Raw genomic sequence first — 21,275 nt, 5'->3', positions numbered from 1 at the left:
TCACTCTTACTCTCACTCTCTCTCTCTTCTCTCACTCTCACTCTCTCTCACACACACTCTCTCTCTTTTCTCACTCTCACTCTCTGTCACACACACTCTCTCTCTCTCTTTTGTCACTCTCACTCTCCCTCTCACACATACACTCTCTCTCTTTTCTCACACTCACTCTCTCTCACATACACACAATCTCTCTCTTTTCTCACTCTCACTCTCTCTTACGCACACACTCTCTCTCTCTCTCTTTTCTCACTCTCACTCTCTCTCACACACACTCTCTCTCTCTTTTCTCACTCTCACTCTCTCTCACACACACACTCTCTCTCTCTCTTTTCTCACTCTCGCTCTCTCTCACACACACACTCTCTCTCTTTTCTCACTCCCACTCTTTCTCACACACACACACTCTCTTTTCTCACTCTCACTTTCTCTCACACTCTTTCTCTCTCTCTCTCTCTCTCTCACACTCTCTCTCTTTTCTCACTCCCACTCTCTCTCTCTATCTCTCTCTCTTTGTCTCTCTGTCTCTCTGTCTCTCTGTCTCTCTGTCTGTCTGTCTCTCTCTCTCTCTGTCTCTCTCTCTCTCTCCTAAACCCCTCAAACCCCTAATCTTCTTCTTCTTCTTCGTGGTTGGTTATGGCTGCTTCGACAGTGTTCAAGGCCACAGTGACCAAGCTCGATGGATGCCAGAAGGCCATCTCCCCCGACAATCGCCGCTCCTCCCTGGCCTTTCGCGCTGAGCAACTCCCCCTTCACCTCACACAGTCCGCCGCGCCGTCGCCATTGGCGAGGAGGCGCTTCTCCTCCTCCGCTCGAGCTCTGCACAGCCAGGTAATCGAGAACGACGACGCGATTTCCGACTGGAAATCGGACGCCGAGCCCACGCAAGGGGTGAAGCTCTTCGTCGGCAATCTTCCTTACGATATAGACGGCGAAATGCTGGCAAATTAATTCTAACAATCTGGAATCGTGGAGGTAGCTGAGGTAAACCAGACACTAATTTGTTTCAAGTCTTCTTCTTTTTTTCTTTATTCTTGAATTTTTTGCTGTGAAACCGATCTTAGATCGATTCGGCTTGGATTTTGATTTTTTTTGTTTTGTTCTTGAATATCTTGCTGCGTATTCGATCTAAGATCATTTGGCTAAGCTTTTGATTTGAAACAAATTAAACGTATTCTTTGTTGTTAGAATATAGGATGGGATTATTACTGTTTGATGTTCTTTTTTGGAATTTGAACTTCTCAGCAGTCCAATTTCTGAAGAATTTTGCATTCTTGAGAGGAAAATTGGTTCTTTTCAGGTGATCTATGACAGAGAGACTGATCAGAGCCGTGGTTATGGCTTTGTGACGATGAGCTCGGCAGAGGAGGCAGAGAAAGCCATGGAGAAGCTCGATGAACAGGTAACGTCAACCCTCGTTGACGATGTCGTTGACGAATTTTTGGATGAACGGTTGATGTTGATGATGACGAGGTACCTGCGATGCTATCCGTCAATGGCCATGTCAACGTCAACGTCATCAACCATCGTCAAGAAGGGCGAAATCATTTCAATTTGACGCCGTTGACGGTGATGGTCCTCGTTAAAATGCCAACTACTCGCCAACGTCATCTTTGCTCTGAGCCCATTTCCTTCTGGTTCTTGCATATGGATCAGCTAATGATCTTCGATGACGATGATGATGACGATCATGGAGTTTTGGGTGGCTAAGTTTACAAGATTATTTGACTGTTCATGTTGATGTCTGCCATCAACTTTGAAAAAAAAATCTTCCACCCCAAAACTGACGGTTGACGGTGACAAAGATGCCATAATTGGCACACAGTCAACCGACGTAAAAGTCACAGGTCAACGGTGACGTTGACCTGGAAAAGCTTAATCTTGTCATTGCCTGGAAAAACAACAGGATCTTCGAGGAAGGGAATTGACTGTGAGGAAGGCATCTCCAAGGGGAAGCGGGAGGACGGAGCGGAGACAGTCGGAGAAGATTTATGTGGGCAATCTGCCGTGGAGCGTGGGCGAGGATCGTCTTGAACAGGTTTTTAGCGAGTATGGAGAGGTTGTGGATTGCAGAGTGGGCTCTCCCGGGGGTTCGCCTTTGTCGCCATGTCCTCTCCTCAGGATATGGAGAGGGCCATCTCTGCCCTCAATGGCCAGGTACCCCTCTAAAACCATAATCCTCCTAAATCATTAGAAAACTTACTGAGACCCAAGAAACCATAAACCACATCAAGACTAGAGTGGGCAGACAATGATGAATTTGGCATTTTTGTCTTTATTTTTTTGTAATGGGCATCATCATCTTACGAGCAGACGATAATGTTGATGGCCAGAAATTAGTCAGACAGTTGGATGAAAAAATTATTTAGTGCACTGTGCATGTGTTGGCAAAAATGATGAGTTGTGATGAACTCATCATTGTTGGGCTTGAACAAATAACGGTGACAATGATGAATTCTCCATCATTTTTTAGCAAGTTGAGGATTATCTTTCTTTATTATGAGGAAGTTGAGGATCATTTGTCTTATTTTTACTATTTTCCTGAAAAATATTGAAGCTTCAGATGTCTTGAAAATCCTTTAAAGACCAAACATCAAGCTGTCTCGTCTACCCTCTGAAATCTGTTTGCTGGACATAATCAAAGGATGTCAAGGTGTCCCTTGCTTCCAAAATTAGTCTCTGGGCTAACAACTTCAGTTCAGGCCCCACGAAAGAAAATTCAGCAGATTCTATAATTTCTGTTTTTTTTTTGTGATGGTTTGATCTTTTCTAGTCCTTGGTACTGATTGCCCTGTATTTTTTAAGAATTTGGATGGCAGGACAATCAGAGTCAACGCTGCTGAAGAGAAGCCAACGAGAGGGGCTTTCTGACTGCCATAAATTGATAAATAGATGTATCTTATGTTTTTTTATCTAGTACTTTAAAGCTGATGTCTAATTGTTCTAGCTTGGCATTACTTTATATAAAATCTTCCCTTGTTATAGGAATATCGTTTAAAACTCCTCCAATAATTCGTTTCCAAATGTATGAATGTCAAGGTCATACGTTAGTATTATTTGAAATAATTACCAGAATGGCCAGATATCTTAAAACAACATGGTTTAGAATTGCAACTGAAAAAGGGCAATGAATAACTGATGTCATAGAAAGTTTGAAGAAATTGAGACATCATCCTGAGAAAAAAGAAGAAGCTCCTTTTCGGAGAACCTGGTCCAGGTACTTCTGTAGCCAATTTGGCAAGAGCGTCCATTAACTTTGTAACCTTTAACATTAGGAATTAAACATCCATCACTAGCTTTCATAATTTCTATCAACGACATTACCCAAGTAAAAAAAATAATCCTAGGCAGGCACTACAGGTATACCGCGTGATTATGCTGAGATATTGCCAAAAACCTGCAGCATTCAGATATAGCAAAGATTAATTTTCAGTTAGTTTGTAATCAGACAAATTGAGACATTGTGGGAAACCAATATTATGCAAAAGGTACAAAAAAAGAAGCTCCTTTTCCGAGAACCCGGTCCAGGTACAAAAGTACCCATTAACTTCATAACCTTTAACATAAGAAATTTAAAATCCATCACTAGAAATTCACAATTTCTATCAGCGGTATAATCCAATAAGAAAATTAATCCTAGGCAGGCACCGCGAGTATATGGCGTGATTATTATCAGATATTGCCGAAAACATGCAGCATTAAGACATCATAATGATCAAGTGTCGGTTAATCTGCAAAATGGATGCTAGTTCAAGAGGGAAACATACCCCTGCCAATACGTCTTTAGAGAGCTTTCCCTTTCTATTACCATCGTCCAGCGGTTGATTTTGGGAAAATTGTCGATATATTTTGCCATCTCCCGATGATTCCACATCGGCAATTTTCCTCTTCTGCATTACCCAAAGGAATGGCCTCAAGTTTAATTCCAAAAACTCTAATACCCGTAAAAAAATATCATAACGTTTTAACATCAGTCCTCCACCATTATTCAGAAAATTTTAAGAGCAATAACAAAAGTTAGAACGTCTTAACATCAGTCCTCCAGTTTTGTTTTTATAGCAATAACAAAAAATGATGTCTGATTTCTTCTAAAGGAACAAAAAAATATATATATAATGTCTTAAACTTCTACGATTCAACAAAACCAAATCTCTGATTTCAATATTAGCGAATTTGATATAAATAAATAGTTGATGCGATAAGCAAAAAAAGGAACGTTCCCTGCATAGAAAGAATCCAATACCGTTCAGTTAGAAAAATAACATAATAAGCAAAGGATCATGTTTTAAGCCACGTCAGTAACTTATGTTGACCATTAATCAATTTTAAAGAGTACATCTGATAGCCTGTATTCATAAAATGCCCATATAAATATATTTCGTGAGAAAATGTTGGAACCCGTTCGCATGAACAAAAAAGTGAGATGTCGTAATCTATAAGTTCACTTTGACCATGAATATAGAACTAGAGGCAGTTGTATAATTTTCAAAAAGATAAATAGCTGATTTAAATAAATGATTATTCGATACACGTCAATAATAAATGCAATAAATTATAGTTATGGAAGGATAGAAAGGGTCCAGAAGTTTTTACTCGTAAAGATAAAGACAATAGGTAAATTGACAGAAAATTATTTATCCAGGTCAGAAACTTTAGACGATCATCAAGTAAATTAAAATTTTCTCTAATAAGGTGTCGCAAAAAACCAGATTAGAATAATTCCAATGATAATCTATAGGAACCTCATTGGGTCAACAAAAAAATGAGAAGAATGTGATCAATAAGAATTTCGAATCAAACATTGACAAAATAACTGGAACTTTAATAGCATTTACTCAATAAGAAGTGAGTTTGATAAATAACATATTACTAAGAGGATGAATGCTCCGTAATAGAAAGTATCCAGAGCCTTCTATAAATAAATATAAAATAATAAGAATAAATAATAAAAGAGGAATTAATAAAGTTCAGCTGTCCAGAACCTTCTTCAATCGTTCCTCGATGGCACTCAGAGCTCGAGAATGTGCATACTTAGACAGCGTGTAGTTGCGCTCCCTCTTCGCAGCAGCTATCTCTAGGGCCATCTTTTTCTCTCTAACGGCATTCTTATGAGCTACAGACAAAATACAAGTCATTCACCGAAAGGAAACCATCCAGAAAAGACAATGATCTATTAAAATTTTTATCAGGAGTTCAGAGCTCTTACCAATTTCGCCTGTCAAATCGTCCCACTTAAATTTTCTCAGATATTTTATATTCCATATATCATAGAAAAATGATGATCTTCTCCTCCCTCCTATAAACAGAATATACATCAGTAGGGAAGAAAAAACCATAACTGCTAATCACAGATGGATAAAATCGAAAAAAAGGATGAGTGTTCTTTTTAACAATTATAAAACAACCGGATTTAATCAAATAAATAATCATTCATTGTTTAAATAACACATCATCATGACCTGATCGAAGTTTATGGTTAAGGTTAACCAAAAAGTACCACTTTAAAACGAAAGTATATCGTTTCAAAGTCAAAAATAATGCTCCAAGCATCTTGAGGATTTTCAAGAAAAAAAGTAACAAAGTAAATATTTTTTTAGCCAGCAGAATTTTTTTCATATCTCGATGAAAGATCAAATGCAAACAGGAGCATAGAAGATTTTTAGCTTGTTTCATGGTAGATAAGTAGAAAGAATCAAAATTTTGCCACATTTTCTGAGAAAACAAATTTGCCACATTAATTGGACAAAGCTTCAGGTTATTTCAAGCAATCGCAACCAGCTAGATGAAGGTTTAGCTTCAAACTTGATGCCATACGACATTAATGAGAAATTATGTAACCATTTATCTCAAAAACAGCCAAAGAGTTTACACGGTTTCTCTAATTCCCCACCACTCTCAGGGATACATTCTCCATTTTTCATTCAGGAAAGTGTTGAAGCACAGTATCCTGATTGATGATGAAAAATAGAGCCCCCGCTATTGGCTATAACTTGTTCCACAGTTGGTAAGCACTTGAATCTGACATGGTTTCTGTGAAGAATGCAGAGAATTCTGCCTTTGGGAACAGATAGGACAAATGAGGCCTTTTTGAGACAAATGAGAAAGATGCAGAAGAAGTTTATTGAGATTTTTGATACAGAGAAAAGGGGAAAAGCTCACATGTAAACAGGTTGGGAAAGACTTTCCTTTATAGGCTAAGTCCTTTCTCAAGATAGCCGTTGGGGGCAACGGTCATATAGCCGTTGCCCCAACGGCTATTTTAAGGGGCAAAAAGGTCATTCTTTGGGGAGCGATAGAAAAAGAAAGAAAAAAAAAGGAAAAGAGAAAGGAAAAAGGAAGAGAAAGTAGGAGAGAGATAGGTGGGCCATTTATAACTCATGGCCCACCTTTTTACATGTGTGTCAAAATAGAAAAGGATGAAATTAGATGTTTAACACTCCCCCTCAAGTTGGGCATAGATGTTAATCATGCCCAACTTGGACGCCAAATCTTGAAACTGTCTTCCTGGTAGTCCTTTGGTCAGAATGTCAGCCACCTGTTGCGGTGATGGTATGTATTCTGGACTGATGAGTCCAGAATTAATCTTCTCTTTGATGTAGTGTCTGTCAATTCTTGCATGCTTCGTACGATCATGATGCACGGGGTTCTTGGCTATAGCAATAGCTGATTGACTGTCAGAATATAAGATGATTGGCTTTGGAGGAATGAGTTTTAAATCAGTTAGAATATCGTTAAGCCACATTCCTTCGCAAACACCTTTCTTTAAAGCCCTGAGTTCTGCTTCAGCACTCGATATTGAGACTTCCCGCTGCTTCTTGCTACGCCAGGTGATTAAATTTCTTCCCAAAAAACTGCAGTAACCAGATGTAGATCGACTATCATCCAGAGAGCTTGCATAATCTGAATCGGTGAAGATTTTAACCGTAGGGTCTCCCCCTGCCTGAAATAGAAGACCCTTCCCAATTGTCCCTTTCAAATAGGAGAGAATACGGTCAGCTGCTGTCTGATGAGACTGTCGTGGATCTGACATATACTGACTTAAAGAGTTCACAGCAAAGGATATATCTGGTCTTGTGTGGTTTAGATAGAGTAATCTGCCAATCAATCTCTGAAATGATGTCTTATCGATGGGGTCATCCTTGTCGCTCTGCTTGGCTTGAAGTTTGACATTTGTATCCACTGGAGTGCTTACTGGCTTACAATCCAATTTACCTGTATCCTTGAGTAGATCCAGGACGTACTTGTGTTGAGATAGGACAATGCCGATCCTGGAATAAGCTACTTCAATACCAAGAAAATAAGTGAGTTGACCTAAAGATTTAATACCAAAGTTGCTGGTCAGATGACGTTTTAGATTTCCAATTTCCTTGATATCATTGCCAGTAACGATAATATCATCAACATAGACGATTAAAATAGCCAGTTTGGAGTCTTGGCCATGTTTGAAGAATAGGGTATGATCACCCTCACTTTGTGAGTATCCAACTGATATGAGAGTAGATGAAAATTTCTCAAACCATGCTCTTGGGGATTGCTTTAATCCATACAGAGATTTCTTTAAGCGACACACATATGATGAGTTTTCATGCAATAGATAACCGGGGGGAGGAGCCATATATACCTCTTCTTGCAGTTCTCCATGTAGGAATGCATTTTTAACATCAAATTGCGAAAGATCCCACTGATGCATGGCTGCAAGTGCAATTACTAATCTTACTGTATTCAGCTTGGCGACTGGAGCGAATGTCTCATGATAGTCTATTCCATAAGACTGGGTATATCCTCTGGCCACCAGTCGAGCTTTATACCTTGCAATAGAGCCATCTGAATTATGTTTAATCGTATATACCCATCTGCTACCAACCAATTTTTTTCCTTCTGGGAGTGGGCCCATATCCCATGTACCATTCTTCCTTAATGCCAACATTTCGTCATCCATAGCAGTTTTCCATTCGGCTTGAGACATAGCTTCTTGAACATTTCTTGGAATGACAGTGGTCAGTAGTACCTGAACAATCTTTCTGTAACCTGAGGACAGACGATCATAAGACACATAATTGCATATGGGATATAATTTCTTACTGCGGCATTCCGAGTACCCTTGCTGATGGCAATAGACCAACCTTGATTAGCTGGTGCCGAAAAGTCTTCATGAGTATCTTCCTCGTTCTCCATCTGAGTAAACTCTTGTTCTCCATCTAACTCTGGATTGTCCTCAGCCGTTTCCGCTCGATCCATAGCTGGAGAGGAATTTTCAGATGGATTAAATCCCAGATTTTCCGTATCTAAATCTGTTCCTGTTTCATTTACTTCCAAATAACAGTCAGATCGATGTCCCTCATTGTAGAACATGCTGTATTCATCAAACTTCACGTCTGCGGTAACAAATGTTTTCTTAGTAAGAGGATGGTAACACACATAACCTTTCTGAGTAGATGAATACCCCACAAAAATGCACTTGAAAGCTCTGGAGTCCAATTTTCCTGCAAAGTGGGAATAAACATATGCTACACACCCAAATACTTTAGCAACCAAATTTGTATGAAGAGATAATTCTGGGTGACTTGAGGCTAATAGATCAATCGGTGACAGTAATGACAGGGTTCTAGATGGCGTTCGGTTGATAAGATGTACAGCAGTAGCCACAGCATCACTCCAATAAGTCTTGGGGCAGTTTCCTTGAAATAATAGAGATCTGGCTGAAGACATAATGTGCCCAATCTTTCTTTCAGCAAGTCCATTTTGCTGAGGAGTGTTCACACATGAGGATTCATGGATAATTCCATGATCATTCATGTATTGATTTACTTCAGAACTGAAATACTCCCTTGCATTATCAGATCGAAGTATTCTAACCCTTATCCCAAACTGGTTATTGATCAACTCGATGAATCTGATGATCACGGTTGGGACTTCTGATTTGTGTTTAAGCAGGTAGATCCAGGAATATCTTGAGTAATCATCCACAAAGATTATAAACCATCGGTGCTGCGATCTTCCTGTAGTAGAACAAGGACCCCAAACGTCACTATGAACCATATCGAATGGAAATTTCTTCCTATGATCAGTTCTTGAAAAATGAGATCTTCTATGCTTGGCAAATTGACAAGACTCACAAACCAATCTTTGGATATCAATGTTTTTAAACAAATCAGGGTACACTTGTTTCAGAAGATGAAAGGAAGGGTGTCCAAGTCTCCTGTGCAGTAAGAAAATACTGTTTCTTGACTGAGTGTTGAGAACCATCTTCAGAGTCCTCTGTCCTTCTAGTCCGTCCACTAGCAGGAGTCCCCCTTGCCTTCTAGCAGATAAAGTCTTCTGGCCGGTTTCCTTTTCACACAAAAAACAGTTAGATGAGTCAAATATAAATCTCCAACCTGTGTCGTCCACTAGTCGTTGTAGTGACAACAAGTTGGCTTTAAGTCCTGGTACATGAAGAGCACTTTGTAGTAATACATCTTTAATCTTTATTTTCCCAATTCCTGCCACTTTTAGAATCCCACCATTGGCAGTAAAGACAACATGATTATCATCTATTACTTTATATTCCTCAAAGCATGATTTATCAGGTGACATGTGATCTGTGGCTCCAGAATCTACTATCCATCCATGTGATTCTGGTTGAAGATTTTCATATGTAGTAAATGCAATACTTTTATATTCACCTGATTGGGCGAGAGACGTGGAGCTGAATTTCTTGAATACTTTCTCGACTTCTTCAGCTATGAGCTTTTGAATATCTCCTTCTTCTTTCTTTGGTGCTTCTCCCACTTGACTGCTGGAGGATGCAACGTAGGCTTTATTCTTTGCTCCTGGGTTCCATAACCCTTTCTTTTTGAGGTCTTCCTTCCATGCCAGCTTCCGGCACTCCTTAATATGATGTCCTGGCTTGGTGCAGTAGGCGCAGACTACGGGTTCTGTGCCGGTTGCTTCCTTAGACACGTGCTTAGACGATTTTTCTCTTGACTCTTCTTTTTTAGCGGCATGTGCTACTGAGACAGAGGGCTCAGTCGATAATTGTTGCTTTTGGCCTTCTGGCGGCTTGATCTTCTTTCTACAATCGGCACTTGTTGCCTCCGAGATCGCTTTTTCCAATGTAGGGAATTTCTCCCGATGGATTAGCTGGGATCGGAGACTTTCATATTCAGAATTTAAGCCCATGAGGAAGGTAAGTGTTCTTACTTTAATCTCCCTTTGCCAGTACTCGAGATTCTGAATTGAGACTGGCCATAGCTGATCAATTTCCCTCCATATTGCCTTGAGTTGGGACGCATATGAAGCTACTGATAATTCCTTCTGCCGGATGAACTTTACTTGAAGAAGGAGGTCATACACCCTCCAATCGTTTTGCATTTCTGCACAGGATTTACGGATTTCCCTCCATATATCTGCAACAACATCCATTAGATAATACTGATTTCTTTGTTCTACCTCCATATTTCTCACCATCCAGTTTGTGATGTATGCTTCTTCTGCGCGCCAAAGCTTCAATCTGAGCCTATCGGTAGGTGGTGAATCATCAGTAAGATGGTCACCCATGAAGGCGGCGACCAGTGACCTTTTGGTCAATTTCATCCAACTATATCCGTTTGTACCATCATACTTAAGATCCAGATCTGGTATGACCAGTCTGTTCTTAGTATAATCATATATATGAAGCACTTCGTCTGCAGAGGATTCTTCTTCCGAGCTGTATGCAGAAGCTTTGGCCTGCTTGGAAACTTTCCTGGAAGCAGCCTTTTTTCCCATATGATGATAGAACTTGCTTGCAGACTTGCAGACTTGCAGACTTGCAGACTATGGAGCTCCTTTTGTCAGGGAACGTTGAATGAATCAACCTTGCTCTGATACCAAGTGAAGAATGCAGAGAATTCTGCCTTTGGGAACAGATAGGACAAATGAGGCCTTTTTGAGACAAATGAGAAAGATGCAGAAGAAGTTTATTGAGATTTTTGATACAGAGAAAAGGGGAAAAGCTCACATGTAAACAGGTTGGGAAAGACTTTCCTTTATAGGCTAAGTCCTTTCTCAAGATAGCCGTTGGGGGCAACGGTCATATAGCCGTTGCCCCAACGGCTATTTTAAGGGGCAAAAAGGTCATTCTTTGGGGAGCGATAGAAAAAGAAAGAAAAAAAAAGGAAAAGAGAAAGGAAAAAGGAAGAGAAAGTAGGAGAGAGATAGGTGGGCCATTTATAACTCATGGCCCACCTTTTTACATGTGTGTCAAAATAGAAAAGGATGAAATTAGATGTTTAACAGTTTCAGAACCAGGTGGCAGGTTTGAATACCAGAAGCAAAACACTGCACATTTGGGCCACCAGCGGCAGGTGTTGTGGGGGAGTGTTGAAGACAACATACTGATTAACGATGAAAAATAGCACCTGGCTTTGTGCAATAGCTTTTAGCACAGTTGGTAAGCACTTGAATCTAACAGAAAGTTTCCCATTTCTCTGACGAGGGCAGGCAAGAGAGATGTAGACAACTAATTCGACAATGTAGGATTCAACATCAGTCATCTTCAACACCATCATTGACAGTGATGTTCATGATGATGTTGGTGATTTCCAGGGTGGTTGACAATGACAGTGACATTGATGTGGTGTCCTGGACGGTTGACGAGCGCTTCAACATTGTGTCGATATAAAACTCAATGTCAGTGTCACTGGGGAGAGCCAAACAGACGGAAGTAGACGTCAACCACAGCTGTCACATTGACTATGATGTCAATTGTTTTGGTGGTTGACGATGACTGGCACCCCTGGGGAAGGTTGACATCGACATTGACATTGCCAGCCGTTGATGTTGACAGCATCAGCAATAAATCTCTGACCAGTCATCAGTATCACTGTCAGTGTCCTCATGCCAAGATTGTTGGGAAGGTCGGTCCCCAACTCTGGGCCTGTTGCCACTACTGCTCCCTGTAACCTTCCTGTTTTCTCTTTCTATTGTAGAATTTTTCTCTCTTCCCCTAAAAAGACAAAACCTCAACATAAACATCCTATTTCATAGAGTTTATCTTATTTTCCTAGATCACTCATCCTCTCACACACACCCTCTCTCTGAGTTAAAATCAGCAGTACTTCACAGATTCTAGTAGGAATTTTCAACTTTTTTTCTCATAAGGATCAAAGCTTCAAAATTCAATAGTACAGCTAAATTTATCATCAATACATCTGTAAGAAAAAAAAATTAATTATTTATTCTGGAAACCTGTCAGACATGTATCCATGATTTAAAATTCTATATTTTGCGATCAAAAAGTGAGATAACCCAGGAAAATTCAATCACCACTAACATGGAGGAAGAACAAAAGGGATTAATTAATACTGACAACTTCGAGACTTTTTTTAGAATCCCAAAAGACTAAATACAACTTTAAAACAAATCTAATAATACTGAAAAGTACATATTTTCTATACAAGTTATTCAGCCTTTCCTCTTGTAAAGATCGAAGCCTCAATCTTCAATAGGGAAATTAAAGTTATCATCAATCGCTTCTGTATGAGAACAGAGTAAAAAATATTTTCCTTGAGAAAATATCATTAGCCTTGATTAAAAAATAATATTTTGCAACTTAAAAATGAGACAATATCATGAAATTTACATAACCGGAAGAATGGAGAAAGTTTGTGATATGATACTGGGCCGCATTTATGAGCGGCGGCTGCCCAAACAGCAGCAGAACCCAATAGCAACCCTAACTTAAGGGTTGGGGAGGAGGAAGGGAAGGAGTTTTTTGAATCACCGTGAGTTTCTCTCCCTCTTCTCAATTCCCCTCTCTCTAGCGCTCACCATCGTGTTTCCCTGTTCTGCAGAAGATCTTCCCTGCACGCAGAGGATGCTCTCCCTCACTCTCTCTCTCGCACTTCAGGAGGCGACGCTCTTTCCGTTTCCTGCAGATTCCTCTCCCTTCTCTCTCTATCATCCCGATATACTGTTTACCTATCTTCCCAAAATCGTGGATTGAACGAACTCTTCACTTACTGTGAGAAATCGTGGTTCGGGGTTTCTCATCACTGGTATCAGAGCCCGGCGACATTGGGGCGAGAAAATGGCGAAGAAGAAGAACGCGGCCGGCGGCCAGGGAGCGTCTCAAGGGGCAGGTGGCCGAAAGCGCCCGGGCGACGGACGTCCAAGCACTCAGAGCGGACCAGGTGCTGCTCCATGAGAAACTAGACACCGTGTTGGCCAATCAGATCGCCACCTCTGAGAGATCGGGGCGCTCACGGAGGTCAGATCGAGCTTCCCGATCGGGGTCCAGTAGCTCAGCGTCGTCCCCAACATTTCAGGAGGTGGGAGGTGCAACAGAAGGACAACCGCCCACCGTTATCCAAGCGCCCGAAGGGTTGTTGCCCCGACCGGTGAGGGAAATTGGCGTGGTCCAGAATCGTGGGAAGCAACCTCTCATCGAACCCACCCCAGCCACACCAAATTCGCTGGTCAGACCCCAGGACAATGCAACCGATCACCGATTCAATCGGCCCCGGAGGACTCATCGGGTCCATGTGGGTCCGGGAACGTCTCGAAGCCCGCTGGGTCACGGGACCGAAGCGCGACACAAAGAAGAAGAGGGGAATGCGTGCCCGCCCATCCCAGGCCAGTGGTTGGGGATGATGATGGATCGAAGGGCCCCGTTCCACCGCCATCCCACGGAACCGTTTCCGCCACACCACCATAAGGGAGCTGCAGATCACCCTTGGCCAGTAAGAGAGCCACACCACGGCGCCGACGAATTTCCTGAGCAGACTGCCGAGGGAGAGGAGGACCCACTCCGTGGGGGTCGCCATGATCGTCGTCCAGGGGGCCCCAGGCACCGAGAATGGGGGGAGCGCCTTCCCCCTGTCATGCCCCGACACGACCGGGCAGCAGGCCCCAGGCGCAACCACACTCGACATACGGACGAGTACTCGGACGCGGAGGCCTATCCACGAAACCGTCAAAATGCAGCAGGGCAACGTGGGGTAAGGCATTACCACCGCGTCGCTGACATTCCCTTATTCTCAGGAGGGGATCCAGAAAATTGGTTGAGAAAAGTGGAACAATATTTCCGCGCGCATCCGGTCGACGAGGGAGAAAGACTGAGGGTGGCATCTTCCTACCTGGAGGGCAAGGCGTCTAAATGGTTCTGCTACAAGGACGATCATGCAGGCTTCCATAGCTGGGACGACTTCAAGGCTCAACTGTGTCATCTGTTCGGCCTCAAACCACACCAAGCCTACACCAACCTTTTCCGGATGCAATAGACGGGAACGGTGGATGAACTTCTTGACGAATTCGTCCGTTTGGCAGGCTACATTCCCGACTTGTGCGAGAAGACTGCTATCAATGCGATACTGGCTGCTCTCAAGCCCTCCATACGGAAAGAGATTCGTTGGCGCAACCCCCAATCGCCCGACGAGCTATTTGACTTGGCACTAGAAGTTGAAGAAGTCCTACAGGAGGAGACGGAAGCGGCTCCACAGCCCCAAGGATTACGTCACATGAAGCACAAGGAGACACGGGATCATCGGGGCACTGGGGCCGAGCTCACCGCGCCTCGCACCAACCTGGGGCTCAAGCATCGGCTGCGTCTAACGGTGGAAGAAGTGGCTCAGCGCAAGGCGCAAGGCCTTTGCTTCCGCTGTGACGAAAAGTTTACTCCTGGCCATCGCTGTCGAAAGGACCTCCAGATCCATCTCCTCCAAGAAAAAGACGCCGGGGGAACCGATGACGAGCCCGGAGATCACGGCATCACCATGGACGCCGACAGCGACACGGGGGATGAGGCAACGCTAGCTGTCCTCTCCTCTAAGACGGCCATGGGGGTGCCCACTCGTCGCTCCAAGAGTTCCCTCCGACTGCGGGGTCGTATCCAAGGAAAAGAAGTGGAAGTGCTAATCGACACAGGCGCGACGGATAATTTCATCCATCACCGTCTGGCCACCATGCTACAGCTACCCGTCCGTACCACCACACCATATGACATCCGGCTGGGAGATGGACGCACAATACGGGATCGGGACTGCTGCCCGGGGGTCCGCGTACAGTTCCAAGGATACGCCGCGGTGACAGATCTCCTGCCCGTCCCGGGACTCTGCGTCGACGTCATCCTAGGTCTGGCATGGTTGAGCACCCTGGGATGGACTCAAGCTCACTGGGGGCTGCTTCTCCTCTGCTTTCAAGAGGATGGGGTGTGGCACACCCTTGAAGGCGAACCGGGGACGAGCCGCCTCACGGAGACTCCTAGCCGCCAAGCGTCAAAACGTCACCAGCACCGAGGAATGGAGCTGCAATTATTGACAGGCCAACCAACAATCCAGACGGGGGCGCACACAAGCGGGGTCACGGCCCCTGCTGACCTCCGACACCGATTCCCCACGGTGTTTGCACCTCTCTCTACGCTGCCGCCCCGACGCCCGACGGACCATCAAATCGTCTTGCTGCCTGGTACGAGCCCTATTAACTGTCGTCCTTATCGATATTCTCACTTGCAGAAGAACGAGCTGGAGAAGCTTCTGGCCAAACAGCTCGCTCTAGGGCTGATCCGGCCCTCCCGCAGCCTGTACTCCAGTCCAGCATTGTTGGTGAAGAAGAAGGACAACTCGTGGCGATTCTGCGTGGACTTCCGGGCGCTCAACAAGGTTACCGTGCCGAACCGATTTCCGATTCCCGTGGTGGAGGAATTACTCGAAGAGCTACACGGCATGACCACGTTCTCCAAGCTCGATCTAAAGTCGGGCTATCATCAGATACGCATGTGCGAGGATGATGTCGAGAAGACGGCCTTCCGGACCCACCAAGGTCACTACGAATACGTGGTGATGCCATTCGGCCTATCTAACGCACCGGCCACCTTCCAAGCATTGATGAATTCAATCTTCCAGCCGTGCCTACGCCGATTTATCCTCGTATTTTTTGACGACATTTTGATCTACAGTAAATCCGGGGAGGAACACAAGGCTCATTTAATTCAAGCATTGGACATCTTGGAGAGGCACCACTTGCATATCAACCCAAAGAAGTGTTTCTTCTATCGGCCACAATTGGAGTATTTGGGGCACTGGATCTCCGCCAATGGGGTCTCCACTGATGCTAGCAAGGTCGAGGCTGTCACCAAGTGGATGCCCCCCAAAAATGTTCGAGAGCTGCGGGGTTTCCTGGGCTTGGCCGGCTACTATCGGCGTTTTGTAGCCGGGTATGCATCGGTGGCGTGGCCCCTCACGCAGCTATTGAAGAAGGGAAAGTTCGAATGGACGTCCGCAGCCCAAGACGCGTTCGAGGCACTCAAGCAGGCTTTGTCCACAGCTCCAGTCCTCGCACTGCTTGACTTCACGCAAGAATTCCTGTTAGAAACCGATGCATCGGGCGTCGGGGTGGGTGCAGTGCTGATGCAACAGGACAGACCGATTGCCTATTTCAGCCAAGCCCTTCCACTGGCAGCACGCACTAAATCCGCCTACGAACGCGAGTTGCTGGCCATTGTCTTAGCCGTCCAGAAATGGAGACACTACCTGCTCTTCCAGCACTTTACAATCCGCACCGACCAGCGCAGCCTCAAGCATCTGTTAGAACAGCGGGAAGTGCCGGGGGACTATAACCGTCTGCTGACAAAACTTTTGGGCTTTCGTTTTTCAATTCAATACAAGGCAGGAAAGCTGAACCAGGTCGCCGACGCCCTGTCCCGGATCGAGGCACCTACAAGGCTGGTGTGTCCTCTCTCGGTTAGCAACTGGGTTAATTTCCACGAGCTCCAACAAGAAGTCCGGAACAACCCGGAGCTGAGCAAGCTGAGGGACTCCATTCAGAAGGGCAAACCAGCCTCCGCGCCTTACTCGGTCACCGATGGAAATCTTCTCTACAAGGGTCGCTTGGTTCTACCCTGGACATCGGCTTTTATTCAACTGATTCTACATGAATTTCACAACGGGGCGGTGGGCGGCCACGGGGGGTTCCTTAAGACCTACCAGCGCATACGTCAACAGTTTTACTGGAATGCCATGAAACGCGACATCAAGACATATGTCAATCAGTGCCAACGCTGTAAGCAGTGCAAATCTTCGTACCTCGCACCCGCGGGTCTCCTCCAACCGCTGCCCGTGCCCGTCCGCATATGGGAGGATATTTCCATGGATTTTATTGAAGGACTTCCGGCGTCAGGGGGGGTAAATTGCATTCTGGTGGTGGTCGACCGACTCAGTAAGTACGCGCACTTCCTTACTTTACGACATCCATTTACTGCCAAAACCGTGGCCGTCAAATTTGTCCAGGAAATTATTCGCCTCCACGGCGTGCCACAGTCCATCGTCTCGGATCGAGGCAGCGTCGTCATGAGTTCGTTCTGGTCGGAACTCCATGCCCTGCAAGGGACCCTCCTCAAGCGCAGCTCTGCATACCATCCACAAACAGACGGGCAGACAGAGGTCGTCAACCGCAGCCTCGAGACTTATCTGCGCTGTTTCGCGGGGGATCATCCGCGTCGTTGGAGTACATTTCTGCCCTGGGCGGAGCTGAACTATAATACAGCCTATCATACCAGTATTAAGACGTCCCCCTTCCGGGCCGTCTATGGGCGTGACCCGCCCACGATCGTCCGATATGGGACTCAACTGTCACCCATCGACGACCTTGACAAATTGCTCACTGAACGTGACCAAATGCTTGATATCCTGAAGACCCACCTGGCACACGCCCAAGCTCAAATGAAACTCCATGCGGACACGAAGAGACGTGAGGTGAGCTTCCAGCTCGGTGACGAGGTTTACGTCAGGCTCCGGCCGTTCAGGATGAAGACCTTGGCTCAGCGGCCCCACGAGAAGTTAACCCCCAAATTTTTTGGCCCCTATCGCATCCTTCAGCGTGTAGGGCCCGTCGCTTACCGCATCCAATTTCCGCCCGAGGTACGCCTCGATCCTGTTTTTCACGTAACCCAACTCCGGAAGGCAGTGGGCCCAACGGATCAGCCGCTACCACTCCCCTCATTCCTCTCGGAGGATAACGAGTGGATCGTCGCGCCGGAGTCCATCACAGCGTTCAAGCCGTCAGCTCAAGGCCTCCTCGTGCTCACTCATTGGAAGGGTTTGCCCGCCCACGAGGCCACGTGGGAACTTGCCTCCATGCTGCGCCAGCAATTTCCGGAATTCCAGCTTGAGGACAAGCTGGTCAAAATCGGAGGGAGTATTGATATGATACTGGGCCGCATTTATGAGCGGCGGCTGCCCAAACAGCAGCAGAACCCAATAGCAACCCTAACTTAAGGGTTGGGGAGGAGGAAGGGAAGGAGTTTTTTGAATCACCGTGAGTTTCTCTCCCTCTTCTCAATTCCCCTCTCTCTAGCGTTCTACCGCTAGGCATCCCTGCTCACCATCGTGTTTCCCTGTTCTGCAGAAGATCTTCCCTGCACGCAGAGGATGCTCTCCCTCACTCTCTCTCTCGCACTTCAGGAGGCGACGCTCTTTCCGTTTCCTGCAGATTCCTCTCCCTTCTCTCTCTATCATCCCGATATACTGTTTACCTATCTTCCCAAAATCGTGGATTGAACGAACTCTTCACTTACTGTGAGAAATCGTGGTTCGGGGTTTCTCATCAGTTTGCCGAAGTTAAAATTGTCATAGAATACAAAAGAAGAACATAGAATACGAAAAGGAACTTTAAACCCATATATAAACACAAATTAATAGTTTCTCCAAAGGACCAAAGCTTAAAATTTCATTAGCCAAACTAAAAGTACCATCATTAACATATATTTGAGAGCGTGAAATCTGAACCATGATTTAGAAAAAAAGTTTCAACCAAAAAATGAGCAGCATGAAAAATTCACCCGAACACAAAAACAGCAAAAGACATAAAGCGACCACCTACTTCAAAATTTGTAATAGAATCCCAAAAATATCAAATAGAACAAAAAATGAAACAAAAGAGCCAAAGAGAAGACGAACCCATCTGTTCTCCATTCAGCATGTTTGCTACACTTTTCGCCACGCTTTTCTTCACAAATTCAACCCACCTAAAAAATTCGAATAAATTCGGATGTAATCTCTTAAAGACATTTTTTAAAGAATGTTCCAATTCCTTTACCCCTCGGAGAATGCCTGACCACGGGCGCCCCCCGTTCTTCTCCGCCTTCCTTGAGTTGCAGTCGTCGGATCTGGCCCTGTACAATGCAGATCATTAAATTATCATAACAACATATTTAAAATGGAACAATAATCGTTGAAAACGTTTATAAAAAACATTAATTGGTAACAGAATAGATTTACAGAATTGCATACGAAAACACACTCGTCCACATAAGTCTTCTCGTCTTTCTTGAGTCATGTCCGAGGAGAATAAAATCAAGGCAAACATACACTAGTTTTCGCTTCTTAGAGGTGTTCACTAGAAGGGAAATGATAGATACGATCGATTTCACTCTATAGAGAGAGCATGTGGCGGAAATTTCATTAACAAAAACTAAAATCATCATGAATAACATAAATTTGAGAACCTAACATCTAAGCCATCTTAAAAAATAACTTTGATTGATTCTCTACAACCTCTGTACCAGTCATGTCCAGCGAGAATAAGATCAAGGAAACATACAGTAGTTTGGATCTTTAGAGGTGTTGACCAGAAGGGAAAAGATAGATACCGTCGATTTCACTTTATTAAGAGAGCATGTGGCGGAAATTTCATTAAAAAAAAACTAAAATCATCATACATAACATCTATTTGAGAAAGCAACATCTAAGACATTATTAAAATAAGTTTTTTTTCTTGATTCTCTACAACCTCTATGCGAGTCATGTCCAAAGAGACTACTAGTTTTGGATCTTTAGAGGTAATTACCAGTAGGGGAAAGATAGATACGGTCGATTTCACCGTATTGGGAGAGCATATGGCGGAGACTCGCAGGGTCCATGTTGGGAGGGATACGGCTGATATAGCAGATTCCTCTCTTGCTGTAATCCTCGGAAGAACCCCTCTTTCTCTGCTTCTTCTTCTTCTTCTTCAATTCGTTTTTCCTCTTCACCATGTCGGCTGCTTCCTCAGCCGGGCCTTCGTTGCCATCGCTCTCATCGCTCCCTCCATTGATGGGTCCTTCCTGCTCATCTCCGCTTACTTCTTGCTCCGATTTCAGTTGCACGTCAGTCATCGCTCAGAACCAAGAGAAGGGTAGTCGAAAAAACTGGAATTGCAGAGAAGTGTCGACTGATCTTCCGACCTGACACTGCAATTGTAGAGCACGCCGACCAACCTTCCCTTAAAACCCACAGGCCACAACTTATAGCTCAGGGACGCGGACGCGGACGCGGACGGGACGATTTTTCGTCCCGTCACAGGGTATGGACGAAAATTCGTCCCGAGGACCACGGGATGGCACTATTTTCGTCCCGTGGGATGAAATAACCGTCCATCTGGAGGTCTCAGACGATGGATGGACGAATGTGGATGAAAAACCGCCGGACTCACATCCGACGGTTGAGATGTAGCCACGTGGCCTCGCTATGACGATTTGCATCAAAGTCACTGTATTTTTAATTGTACATATGTTCATTTGGATTCTCTCTCCTCCATATTTCCCTAAAAAACTTAGAAAATTCAATATTAATATATTAAAAATATCAAATAGTTTTTTTCGTCCAGGACGACGAGACGGTTTTTCACCTGGACGGGATGAAAATTTGTCCCAGGAGGACTGGACGGGACGGTTTTCGTACCGTCGGACAAGAATTTGTCCCATCCTTCGTCCCTACACTGACTCCGGACATCGGATGGGATGAAATTCGTCTCATCCCCCCCCTCGTCCATCGTCCACGTCAGGGACGCTCCGGAACTATACCCACAAGAGAGATAGGGAAGGGGGGAGAAGGATCCTTTTTTCATCTGGGTTTGCTTGAAATCTGAATTTTATGCAAGGAAATTCTAAAAAGTTTATGTTGAAACTATTTGACCCATATTTACAAAATGCCTGTTGAAACTGTGGAAATTTGTGTTTCCAAGTCTGTGATCCCCCACAAAATACTTCTGGAAACTATAAGATTCATCTTTATAAAAAACCTTTTGAACTGGTATTTTTTAAGATTCTTCTTTTAATAAACTCCAGACTGAAAGAATAGAGGAAGACCTTGTTCTTTGAGGAAAAAACCAAACATAATGTTTAGACCTTCGAAAGAATGAAATGAGATATTATAAATGTTAATTTTTATAAAAATATGATGCAATTTCCTTCTTAGTTAACCTCATAAAAATGGTTATGGTTTATTCTTGTATTTTTGTATGGATAAATTACAGGTCAATGCTAAACACATGATTGGCCACGA

At 44.2% G+C, this 21,275-nt stretch overlaps 1 protein-coding gene and 1 pseudogene across 3 annotated transcripts; one reads left to right on the top strand and one right to left on the bottom strand.

The window, feature by feature from the left end:
* Positions 1 to 234: 234 nt before the first annotated feature.
* Positions 235 to 2,928, top strand: LOC144710825 (28 kDa ribonucleoprotein, chloroplastic-like; annotated as a pseudogene). The gene is made up of 4 exons (XR_013583428.1): positions 235 to 981; positions 1,298 to 1,399; positions 1,904 to 2,154; positions 2,803 to 2,928. The product of XR_013583428.1 is annotated as a 28 kDa ribonucleoprotein, chloroplastic-like (transcript).
* A 244-nt stretch (positions 2,929 to 3,172) lies between these two features.
* Positions 3,173 to 20,218, bottom strand: LOC144710824 (RNA-binding (RRM/RBD/RNP motifs) family protein). Of its 2 annotated transcripts, XM_078584634.1 has the most exons (8): positions 19,801 to 20,218; positions 19,051 to 19,126; positions 18,912 to 18,979; positions 5,204 to 5,293; positions 4,980 to 5,110; positions 3,765 to 3,887; positions 3,364 to 3,394; positions 3,173 to 3,260 (listed from the first exon to the last, which is right to left on the bottom strand). In XM_078584634.1, exons 1-7 carry the CDS (start codon positions 20,105 to 20,107, stop codon positions 3,371 to 3,373), a joined length of 819 nt encoding a protein of 272 aa, XP_078440760.1. In that variant the 5' UTR covers positions 20,108 to 20,218; the 3' UTR covers positions 3,173 to 3,260; positions 3,364 to 3,370. The 2 variants fall into 2 exon arrangements, with proteins under 2 accessions (XP_078440760.1, XP_078440759.1); XM_078584633.1 differs by having other exon boundaries at positions 3,173 to 3,394.
* Positions 20,219 to 21,275: the final 1,057 nt, after the last annotated feature.

This window comes from Wolffia australiana, chromosome 13, assembly GCF_029677425.1.
Source record: "Wolffia australiana isolate 7733 chromosome 13, ASM2967742v1".
Taxonomy (NCBI): domain Eukaryota; kingdom Viridiplantae; phylum Streptophyta; class Magnoliopsida; order Alismatales; family Araceae; genus Wolffia; species Wolffia australiana.
Note: the sequence above shows the minus strand (reverse complement) of the source record. Positions and strands in the feature narration are given on the sequence as shown.